This window comes from Platalea leucorodia (assembly GCF_965183815.1).
Source record: "Platalea leucorodia genome assembly, chromosome: 4".
NCBI lineage: Eukaryota > Metazoa > Chordata > Aves > Pelecaniformes > Threskiornithidae > Platalea > Platalea leucorodia.
This window is the reverse complement of record NC_138826.1, coordinates 75368100-75380681: the sequence shown is the minus strand read 5'-3', so window position 1 is coordinate 75380681 and position 12582 is coordinate 75368100. Positions and strand designations below refer to the sequence as shown.

The 12582-nt window shown below is 36.4% G+C and overlaps 1 protein-coding gene across 1 annotated transcript in view; it reads right to left on the bottom strand.

Annotated features, from left to right (window-relative positions):
- The window catches only part of ANKS1B (ankyrin repeat and sterile alpha motif domain containing 1B), a gene marked incomplete at both ends in the record, with an annotated part of 442459 nt that overhangs the window by 193543 nt on the left and 236334 nt on the right, over positions 1-12582 (bottom strand). The window contains 1 exon segment of the mRNA XM_082308774.1: positions 4911-5017. Within this exon segment, the coding sequence (XP_082164900.1) occupies positions 4911-5017 (107 nt within the window).

Below are 12582 nucleotides of genomic sequence, written 5' to 3'. Positions count from 1 at the left end.
AAAAGCTGTGGTGGTTTCTACAAGTGCAGGACTGGGAGCCAATGCACACAGAGAATTTCTTTTGGGTGCATTTCACTCTAAAGAAATAAAATTGCTTCTGTCCTTTATACTTGATACAGAGTTTAAGATCCTCCAGAGAGATTAAAGGCAAGAAGAATTACTGGGTATTCCAGGACAGCAAATCCCAGGAATGACACCTGAGAGAGGATAATCTCCAAATAAACTTCAGCTGACTAATAAACCTCCAGACCTAGTAAAAAATGAAAGAAAAGAAAGAAAGAAAGAAAGAGAGAGAGGAAGGAAGAAAGAAAAGCCAAAACTTAACTCAAAACTAAATCCAGAACAGGCAGCTAAGGGGAACTGAGAAGGCTGTTCATGCCTAGCACTGCGAAACCAGGTAAACTTGTGCAGGTAAAGTTCACAGGATGAATACAAATAACAGAAAATTATTAGAAGGAAAAGAAATGCATATGCAACTAAGATACTAGGTGGAAACTCAAGACATCTATATTCAATTCCTAGACATGTCACAAGTTCTGTGTTACCTACAACATTTAAGATTCATTTCAGCTGCATAAGCATCAGGACTCTAGAGTCACCTGAGAGGCTCGGTGGTATCCTACCTGCACTCCAGCTGCTAATCATGAAGGGTCTGTCTGTCTCTGGTCCTCAGTAATATCTGTCAGCCCTGTCTGGATCTCCTGGATCCCCTGCCGTATCTCAATTGGTACTAGAAACCTATGTTTAAGCAACTGATTGATCTGTTAAACATTATGTGAGTAGCTATTTTAAGAACCAGTGCCCCTTATCTCAAATTTATAAGCAGTTTTAAATTCCACCCTGCAGTCACTCTATGCCTCAGTTTCCCAATAGTGAAAATGACAGAATTTTAAAAAAAATACTTTGGTAATACTTAGATCCTCAGGCACTGCAAGCCATTTAAGTACTTGAAGGGGTAGAGGTGCATGTCTGTAAGTTCACAGAAGCAATGAAAGTCTAGTGTCTAATGCCAACTCAGGTTATTAACTTACTAGCGAACAATATTTTGGAATGTCAAAAAATATAATAAAATGCTTCATATTTTTCTGTTAACCTGGTCCCTGTTTCTCTCATACAGTGTTTTATAAAACTTTTAAAGAGATACTATCTTCACCAAATTGCAATATTAAGCAAGTGATAAAATTTCATAATCTCTTAAACGGGTAGAACAACCTAAAAATAGATAGTCATATGCAGTACTTAATCAGAACTAGTCCCCACTGGGCAGTGATTTGATTGAACTGCTTTTATCTCTGTGAATCCAGAATGGAGTCTTTGATGAAACTCCAGAGTTGTAGAAAGCTGCATGCAAGGACCTAGTGACCTCGCGCACTTGTGTATTTTCATCTGTTTCTCTGCAATTTAACTTTTTTTCTCAGCATACTGAGTGATGTAGGCCTGCAAGTCTGTATAAAGATTATAGCTTGTCCCAGGGATATCCGTGGCACCTATGCATCAAAAGGTGTTCACGGATTCATTGTTTCCTTATTGTTTATATCTAGTTTATATACTCCAATTTACGACTGACCTAATTGTTTTCTTGCACTTTAGAATTAGTTTAACTGCAAAATCACTTTTACATTATGAAACTGCAGTATCATCTGCATCTTCAAATATAGAGTATCTCTGCACCAAGTCACTACAAATTTTTACATCTGAAGGACGCTGAAGCCTATTACACAACAAATTATCAAAGTTAATAATGACTGCATATATATATACACACATATTCAAGTACGATTCTACTCCTACAAGCATGCGTGAACCAAGTCTTAGGACTGAATCTGCCTTGGGCCTACTAAATATTATGCAAGTGTCATTCCTGCACGACACTAATAGTAGGTAGGAACTGCATTCGCTATGGGTGGAAATACGTGTTATGTAGAAATAAAGTAGTTCATGAAAACACAACTGATTTTTTAATACTATTTTTCAACCTATTTTTAAAACATCTATATTGATGAACTATGGAAAAAATATTCATACTGTGAAGTTAATAGGAAACAGGCTGTTTCTTACTGTAAAGTCCACACACCTCAGGTAACATAAACAAATCTTCCTAATTCTAAGCATAGTCTAGTGACTAACTTTCCTAATGCTCAAGGGGGACTAAACACAAGGAGTTAATTTCTATGATCTAATGAATGATTAACCATGAAATCTTTTGATCTGAAAAACACCTTTTTATTAGAATGCTAATTTAATTAATAGAATTTTGCTGTTGAGAGTAGTATAAATAGGATACATTTGTTCTCAGATGTATGTTATTCCATGGACATTAATTATATCATTGTGATATTCCCTCTCCTGAACGTCTAGTAAGACCTGTACTACTAAATCATACTTAATAGGAGTGTGATGGTTGTTGCTTAGGCAACAGAATGAATAAATGCAGGTCAGAATGTGCTTCTAGAGAAACAAAAGCAGGAATATGATACAGAATAAAGAACAAATATGTCTAACTGATTTTTACTGCATTGAAGTATTAGAGTTGTTCAATGTAAAGTAGCTAACCTCTCTGAAGCATTTGATTTAATAAGCTTGTAAAATATAGCTTAATATGCAAACCACTTTAATAAAGGTAAAGCAGTTCTCTCATATTAAGGAAGACTATAACACATTTAAGTTTGGAGTAATCTGAATTTTTCTCTTAGCACAGCAGGTCTTTCTTCTCTCATTTTCCTATATACTTTCCAAGTTTAATTTTCTCTTCAACATTTTGGCTAGAATGGAAAATATTTTTAAAAACACTCATTTAATTTTTCAGGAGAGGTTTTCCTTACTTATGCTGATATATTCAAAATATTCAAAATACTTCTGCTGATATATTCAGAAGAATAATATATAAAGAAACTGATGTTTTCTGATCATTTTTATTTCCAATAAAATATGGGAACTATTCAATTTCTGGTACAAACAAAAACTGGAAAGTGTAACAGCATGATGAACAGTGTGAAATTAATAAATTAGGAATTACTAAATTACTGAAATGATACATTTTTTATTACTAGGCAATTTTCCAGCTTTTTGCTTATTATTGGATTTAAGAGTCTAATCTTCCATTCACATATGCATGCTACCCCAACTAATATTAAGAGTAATTATGTATTTTACCTGCGATATATATTTAAAACCAAACCACGTCAGAAAAGGCTTAAATTAAAATGACCGGAAAACATTAGCTAACACACAAGTATGCAGGCATAACTTAATCTGCCTGATACCTGAAAAGTTTGATTTGTGTGTATTGAATAATAGACTCTCGTATATAATTTTTACGTTTACTTAAGTATACTAGTAAGAGATGTAGGAAATTAAAGTCTTATAAATTCCCCAAGAACGTGGTTCGGGCCCCTTCAGAGCCAGGGGACGACTGGAATGCCCTCCAGGGCAGTTTCTTTGGCTTCTCTGGTGCTCATCATTTACCTGTGGTAGGTGTACCCCTCTGCATTTGTTATGCCACCTACAGCCTCTTGTGAACAATTTCCCTCTGTAATCTCTTTAAGACTAAACGATCATCTACTTATGCAACTAACGCTACAACATATATAAGAATACGTGGTTACATTTTGGGAAACTGTAGCTTGAAATGCATTTTTGATTTTTTTTTTTTTTTTTACATTGCTAGGCTGACAGCAGACCCTTGCAGCTTTGTTTTCAAGAATATTTAAAGGTAAAGATTCTAATGGTTTTTACTGATATAAGCAAAAGATCACATGGCAGCCATGTAAAAACAGTAAGAAATCTCTACACTGTTATAATGTGGAAATGGCAGAGATCTGTGCCTTCATTTTCTGATCAGTAACCCATAGGCATATAATGATGTTGGCAAAAGAAATCAAATAGGAAAAACACAACTCGTGATGATTTTATAGTCATAATACTCATGCTGTTTCATTTCTGTTTCTTATATGCTAGGTGTAAGTTATGAAAAGTTAGAATTGTTGCAAGATATACATGGTTACTAAATATCTTAAAAAAGGGGTGATTAATAATATTTTAAGCTCTGATACTTTATAAGAAATGTGGTCAGGATTTTTGCAAGATGTTCAAGTAATGGGAATACTGGAGCAGGTAGAAAAGTGATTATATAACAACCTTAGAAGTAAGCTTCTCTCTTTACTGTCAATATTCATTTAAACTGAAAGTTTGTGCATGACAGGTCTATGTTACTTTACACCACATGGTAATACTGTAAATTCTGAAGTACATAAAATTTTATTTCATTCATATGTTCCTGATAAATGCCTAGAGTTAAAACATGAAAATGGAACTATCAAAAGGAATGCATTACTTTTTCACACAGGGCATAAGTTTCAACAAGTGAATCCCACAGTCTGATTACCTAAGATGCAAAAACATTTAACTGAGGCATCCAGAATCACTTGCAGAGAGAGCACACTTCATTAAATAATTTTCTGGTATTAAAATACCTCTCAATGCAAGACTGGCATTGCATGTTACTTAATTATTATTACAATGATGTTAATGTTTAAATAAAAGTAATAACGTGATGTATTGCAGATAGGGGTGTTGACAGCTTTTACATACTGTGAAAATCCTGCAATGGATTAGAAGAACTGTGCATTTTTCTTTTTTAATCTGAAGACTGATGAGGGGGAGAGAGAGCCTTAATATTCAGTTTTTCTTTTACCATATTTCTGGCTAGAATATTTTGTAACGTGTACACTTTGGAAGTTTATACAAGGACAATTTATATATTAATTTAGCTAGACATAGAAAAGTGAAACACTAAACAGATCTTCTTAGTGCAATGCAGAATAGCTCTAAGGTTTTTATAAGCACATAAGAGACAGACAAAAAAGGCAGCTACAGTGTATATACACAGCTATGCACAGAAGATTTCTTACCATAAACTGCACATTGTCAAATCCATTAGCCAGCAAGTGGTTTTCATACTGAGGTAGCCCAATATTTTCCAACCATTGTCCCACTGTCTGGACAGGGCATCGGGGTCCTGTAGGAGGGTGAAGAGGGAGGCGTTTAAGCAACGAATAACCATCCACTGGATAATAGCGGTAGTCCTGGGCTGAGAGGTGGCATTGCCACATCGTGTTCCTGGGAAAGTTGGTATCAAAGGAGCCCGCCAGCTTGACAGATTAATGTTTTCAGCAAGCAGAAAAGTCAGAAGTAAAACATAGTTTACAGGGCAGTATATAGCGTAAGATCTGATCCTAGCTCTACATTTCTTAGTTATTAATCTTTACTACAGACCAGTACGTCATACAGTAGGGGGAAAAAAAAAAAAGCGCATATCAAGCTGTCAGCTAAGCTGTTCTCCGTTATATGTGATTGTTGGAATACTCCACAATGAGCAATGCACTGCCAGCAGCAAGAATTCTTTTTATCAAGTACTCCTACACTCATCAGTATGCAGCTCCATGCTTCTTGCTCCCCCTCGCTCTCTCCCCTTCATTACCCAGCCTAGGCTACACCTCGCATTTTCAATAATAGCCATCAGATAAGGCAGATTTTTTTTTTGTCTGCAAGCTGTAAGCCTGCTGCTGCTGCTTCCTCCTACACACCCATCCAAGCGTCAATCTTGAATGATGAGAGCAGTCAAAACAAATGCAGAAAATAGCAAGATTCAAAAGCAACCTAGAGCACTTAAATCTGAATAGAATCTTCATACCAGTTACGCTTTACATATCTGTTTGTTGTAGATTTTTACGTTTCACAAGACATTAAGAAATGCAATACATAAACCATAGCCTATGGCATGGTTTACTATGCCTTCCCCTTTCCCCTTTTAATACAAGATAGGTAGTGGACTGCATCTCTGCTTATATAATAGCAAAAACCTTTAATGAATCGATAATGAATACGTTTCACAGTTTCTCTCCTGTAGTACAGCAAAAGACATAAACGGCACAACAATTTTAGTCAAAGTAATTAGATTATCTGCATGATTTCTTCAACCGTAAAATATTATAAGACACAAGAAAACCTTCATGCCAACATATAATAATTCAACTTGAAAAGGTCACCATTTCAAATGAATAATTAAAAGAATATTTTTACTAAATAAAATTTTAAGTTCATATCCTTTCCTTACAAAAATGTGAATGATAGCAGGCAGACATATAAGATTTGCATGATTTCTAGAGAGGATGTATATTTTATCAACTATAACTGGAAAAAATTTAATAAAAGATGATAATTTTGAAATGAAAGCAAAGTTCATTTTCTGCACAGGAAGCCAAATACCTCATGATGTATTTTCCATCAATGTTCCATTTTTAAGACAGTTTCTCTCAAGATTGAAATATTTTACACCTTTGTTCTGAGAGGAATGTTTGCTAAACTTTTGCTTTTCATAACAGGATCAAAGGACTTAGCAAAAAAGGCAGAAAATGGGTATATTCAGGGTACAATTCTAAGATGAATCCTGTCCAGTAGAACTTCATTTATTGAACATATTAATTACATTTTTTTGTTTTTCTTGTCCATTGTGAATCTCAAGCAATGACCATCTCTAAGGAGGACTGTAATTCCAGGCACAAGGAAATTATAGATATCTGTCAAGGCCATCATTTGGGATTGAGGATACTATGGCAGAAAACTGTTTCATAGAAATCCAAACCTACAGTCTGACCGACATGTTATGATACAAAGTTTCTGCAAGTGACATGCAGAGGCTCCCTGAGCAGTCACAGAACAGACTCTTAGCTGGATATTTAAAATTAACAATATTATAAGAGTTTCAACTCCAACATGACTAGTCCTTGGACTACAACTGGATGACCTTTCACTCTGATATTGCTGCTTGGATTTGTGGAACATCTAATGCAAACTGAAGTCCATAATGATTTTGTAGAATAATTTTAGTTGAACCATAGAAGATCTTTCGTGAGGTTGGAAAGTTGCCTAAGGTCTGTTATGAGAGCTTACATTACTCCAGGTCTTCTTACTGATTTGATACATTACTACATGAAGTTCGTTACATCTCTCAAAAAAGTACTGAAAGCTTATCAGGCACTGGTAAATCTGTAATTGCTGAAGAAACTTTTAGGAGTTTTCTCAAGTATTTAATAACAATAGCATGTGAATATATGCAATATAGAGCATATATTTTTGGTAAGAGTACAGTGTGCACAAATAGCTAAACAGATTAATGGATAATTCATTTTTTCTCGGAGAAAGTAGATATACCAAACTGATAGGAATCTAGGTCTCACAGAGATACAAATGCATTTGTTCACACCTGTCTGTAACTCTTCCCTATTTTGCAGACTTTTTTCTACTGTGAATCAATATCTTTGCATATAAACGGAGCATAATCCCTTCAGGGTTGTGCCCAGTCAGTAGCAAGGCTGTTAGGAGGAGGGTAGGCTAGGTTGAGTTGAAATATAGTGGACTTCCCTTTGGTAAGCAAATTTGAAAGGCTGGGCCAGCTCTTCAGAAAACAAATTGAGAACAAAATTATCTTAAACAAGATGAGAATTAAATCCTTGATGAATTTTTCTTAGTTGACAGAAATCCTGAATTCCTTTGAAAAGGAATCCTGACTTTGTCTTCCCCTTTCCCCCATAAGCAGAAAAGTTGATACTGGAAAGAGACCTAGTGAAGCATAATCCCACTCTTTGAGAGGATCATGCATGATTGACTCCTGTATTTCCCATACATGCATAGACACAAATGTCTCTGCATCTTGTGTCCCCCACCAACAAAAATGTTCTGCCCACAATAAGGCACAGCCAATAATCAATATACCAGTTTCATGGTCAAACTGCTTCTTCCTTACCTTACTATAAACAGCATGGAAGTTATGCTGCCAGTGATGAGAAGTGCTTGGCTCAATGCCTAGCAACAGTGTAGGCAAAATTCAGTTTTTGAGTGGCTCCGCAGACACATCTCCTCATGTGGCTGTTGGTACTGTGTCTAACTATCTCCATGGCCCCAGCACTGGATGATTATAGCACTGCTGGTCCCACTGCACACTCTCCTCCAACTCTGTCCCCTGCCAGTACAACTACATGTCTGAGCCCATCAACACAACATAAGGTTGCTCAGCAAGAGGAAAGAAAATAAGTAGAAACAGTCAGCTTGCCACCTTGTCTTCATCCCTGACTATCATCTCATTGCTAGAGTACCCTGTTATCTGCAAGACTTTTTTTCCCTCCTTCTTCCACCAAAGGTAGTAGTAAGGCAAAGACAAAGGAAGGCACAGAGCAGAGCCAGGAATGCGGGGATTAGAGTCATGTCTTTCATTATGGGAACTTGCAGCTCTTTAGATCTCCTTGTTCGTTGCCAGTCCAGGAGACTTATCTTAGGGGGGCTCCTTGGACAGTTTTTCCGAGCCAGTGCAAGTGGAACCTGGAGCAGATGCTACTGCTTTGAGACTAGAAGGCTATCTCTTCATTTTGCTGGTCTATGATTCAGTGCCAACCCCAGCAGTGTGCTGCTGCAGGCAGTGCCTACTTTGCCTAGGCCTAAAGCTGGTCCTGACATTGAAAAATGTTGTATAGACTGTATGAGATGGTCTCACCTGCAACACATTTACATACTACTGTACTTTCCTATGATTTCAAAGAACATAAATCCCATGATAATCCTCCTGTGATACCACAATCAAAAAAGATGTACCTATTGCTGCATGGGAAAACTGACGCATAAGTCTCTTACAGGGATAGCAATACTTGGTTTTTTTCTTCTCCAAGGCAATAGAAGAAGCACATTGAAGTGATGTCTGCAAGAAAGATGCCATCTGGTATGCTATACGGTAATTTCTACAAGACGTCTCGTTCCCAATGAGACTCAGAATATCTTTATTGTGGGGTTTGGAATTGACTGAATCTGTGATACCAGAAAGCACATGATTTCAAACATGTTGTAAGGCAGATTTGCTCTAAATGCAAAGGAATTTGGGGTCTCTATTTTATTGTCTCTACTGTTAACAATGTGGATTTTTCTCTCTTGATTTTTCTTTATTTTTCAAGTGAGGAAAAGAAAGAAATGCAGTGATTATTTGTAGAGGAGGTGCTCCCCCAGTCATCATGAGTAGATTATTATAAACCATTTTCTTAGGTAGGTCAATACCTGTTGATTGCTAAACACTTCTGGTGTTAAGGAATCAAAAACTGGAGAATTTTAGTAGCTACTGACCAAGAAATTTCTGAGTGGAGACTATACCACAATATGAAAGGATGAATCTTTTAAGTAAGTTGGCAGCCAATTTAGCAGAGCTCGAGAAGACATTGATGCTAAAGTAAGGAAGGTAAACTTTTTTTTTTTTTTAATTAAAGCTTTCAGCCTTGTCCAACACTAAAAGCGATGTAATTTTCCTCTCTGTATTTATGATTTCAGCCAGATAAAAAAGTTATGTCTCGACATTGTGACAGAACTTGTGCTACAGCAGAGTTAGCGTGACTGGGTATTCTAGTGAATAAACTAATCTAATGACACGTATTCCTGGAGAGGAGTTAAGAATAGCTAGGAAAGGATGTCGTATGAGAAAAACTATGCCTAACATCCAGCAGACCAATATAATTAAAGTTAATTACAGAAGAAGTGTAGTAGGTTCTAAGAAGTGTATGCAAGGTTCTGCTTTATCTTATGCATTTCAGTTATATTAGGCTACTCAAAATGCTTAGATTTTAAATGATCTTTTTCATAAAACTCTGAAAAACCTGGATGCCTTACATAAAATCTGTAACTTCTGTCAGCAGCCTAGCTCTTTGGATGATAACGTCACTTTGGATGATTGTGTTTGGTGATGCTGAATATTTTCCTGAAAGTACTTTTAGAGACATTTTTCATGGCATATACAGAAACAAACCAAAATCAGTCGAAACAGCTTGAATTTAAATAACACTATCTAGTATCTATAATCTAAAGGTTACATTCCATTGCTTATGTGTGGCTCAGAACGCACAAAAATAATTCTCAGACCACAGCTAACGCAAGCTAATGGAACAACCTTCATTGACTAGGAAAATCATCCTTGCAGTTCTTTTCTGATTTTTATACCAATATTTATTATAACTCTACATTACCACTATGTAAGTACAACAACTGTATCTATAATAACTATAACTATAAAGTCAGCAAAGACAATTCATTTTACTTGACAGATGATTTGTCAACAGTGAACTGTACTTTGTGAACTGCACTGGCCTTTCTATGAGTTCGTGTTTCTGACTATTGATGTATTATTTACCCAGAAACAGCTCAGTCGAAGTACTCCACTCCATCATGAAACATATATTTATTACAGACACTTCAAAGTTAGGATATTTTTCATGTTCAGTTGATTGCTTTGGCAACTTCGATTTAGTCTCCTTCAGAACCCATCCTGTTCAGTGAATGAAGGACAGACCTTACTGGAAAATTAAAAGATCTGTTTCCTAGAGCACAGCCACTGGACTAGGACTCAGGGCACCTTGTTCTATTCAAGACTGTCATTACTATGATGCTGAGCAATATATATATGGCGTATGGTAACATATATCACCATACAGCAAGATTTCTTGAGATACAGTTAGTCTTTCTTGATTCTGATTTTGTATTTTAAATGAATAAATTGGGGGGGGGGTAATTTCTTTCTAAAGACAACAGGAGAATAAAACTATATTATATAGCATTGTAATAGTCACGACTTTAGTCAGATTTATATCCTTGGCCTACAGGACAGAAATACAAGATGCAACCTACTGAATTGCAAGAATTAGTTAAGAACAGATGGATGTTTCACTGCGAGACCACAGGATCAACTTCCTTGGATCGCACCACAGCTTCATCTAGGTTCATGTGGGTTCACCCATTCACCAGCTTCATTCACAGTGGCTAGTGATGCTACAGAAGAGCACAAGAATAAGAAGGACATGCAGTGATCCTTTCCTAGCATTTTCCCAGTTTCCAGCAATTTGCTGCTCAATGCCTTCCTGAAAGAGAAATAGCATCTTTTTCCTTAATAGTCCTTCATGGATTTTTCTGCCATAATTTCGTCTAATTTTAGAGATAAACTAGACAGTTTGGTGGTTGATGAAATATGCTGGGAGAAAGAGGGTTGCAGGGAGAACTGGATTAATTTTCCACCTTCCCGCTGTAACTCTGTTCCATGGGAAATGGAGGAAATGAAGGGAATGTGACTGCTTTTTGGATGCCACCACAAGAGTAACAGGTTCCTGTAACCTTGTATTGCACTTAGGAAAGACACAGTTAAGATGAATTCAGCTGCTTTTTTTCCTCTCTTCATGAGCACTGAAGGAGCTCCTACTGCTGAAGGCAGTGGGGAGCAGGTGATATGAATCCAAATCTCAGTGGATCCCCACTATACTATGAGATTATTCTATCTAATACAAAGTCCTTTGGTAGGACAAAGAGCTTTCAGTTGCCTGTCATTTTTTCAGGAATCATATTCACATCCAAGAGGTAAATGTGTACATCCTTATTCTGGCTTCAATGAAAGTTACATTTTCTGAAAAAAGGAGTTAGTTTTATAGAGCAATTTCTGTGCTTGCCTCAGGAACTTTTACAGGATAATAGTAACACTACACTCACCACCTATGAGTAATCATTTTCACTGTTTTCATCTAACAAGAAAAAAAAAAACCCTGAAAATTTACGTGACACCAGGACCAATCAAAATATTTTATTTAATTCAGTAAAAATTTTAGACTACTGTTAAAAACTAGTATACTAAGTGTATATATATATATAAACGTATACTACATAGTCTTGCTAAAAATACTATGCAAGCCCAACCCTTTATGCTATAATGCCTGGCACCATAAAAACAAATTTATGTAATTTCAAATTTGAGCGAATCTCTGTACAGCTCTGTGCTAAGCAACACTGGACTAGCAAACAAGCAGAACTGGGTAACAGAGAAATATTTGAAGTAACTGTTCAAAACAGATTTGACAGAACACTCACTGCACAGAGATATCTCAAGAAGTTAAATACAGCCGTTAAATAAATGGTAACCGTAATTTCATAGATTTGGTAACTGCTGCAAGGTCCTGTGGAGAGCTGTGGAAACGAGATGCCTGTACTGACACTGCAGTAAACTATCATATCTTTGAAATTATGCATATTGAAAGTATACGTGATGGAAGGTTAAGGATTTCTCCTGGGGTTATTTTACAAATCAGATTCAACCTGAGACAGTGTGGCACTTTGTCTTCTGTTTTCTTTTGCCTAGTTGGGCTCAGAGGCTTCCTTGCCCCCAATGCACCAGATTTTAGAGTGATCTCCTCCTTTGAACAACTGATCAGCTGAATTCCCTTCTCTCCTTCCTGTTCTTTCTAGCTTCATTTTATCATTCCTTTTCTACATTCCCTATTTATCTCACTTCTTATTCTCCTTGCAAGTTGTGATCATTTGCTCCTTTGTCATCCTTCATCTGCAGCTACAACAATCTGTTGTTTTGTTTCACATCTGCCTTTTTCCTTTTACTTATTTTTTTTCTCCCACTTCCCCTTTCAAGCCTTTTAAAACAGGTAAAAATGTTCATTTTAAAATTAAATTACTTATCTGAGATTAGATTACCCCCTGAGATTTGTCTAGAGTTGAGACTAG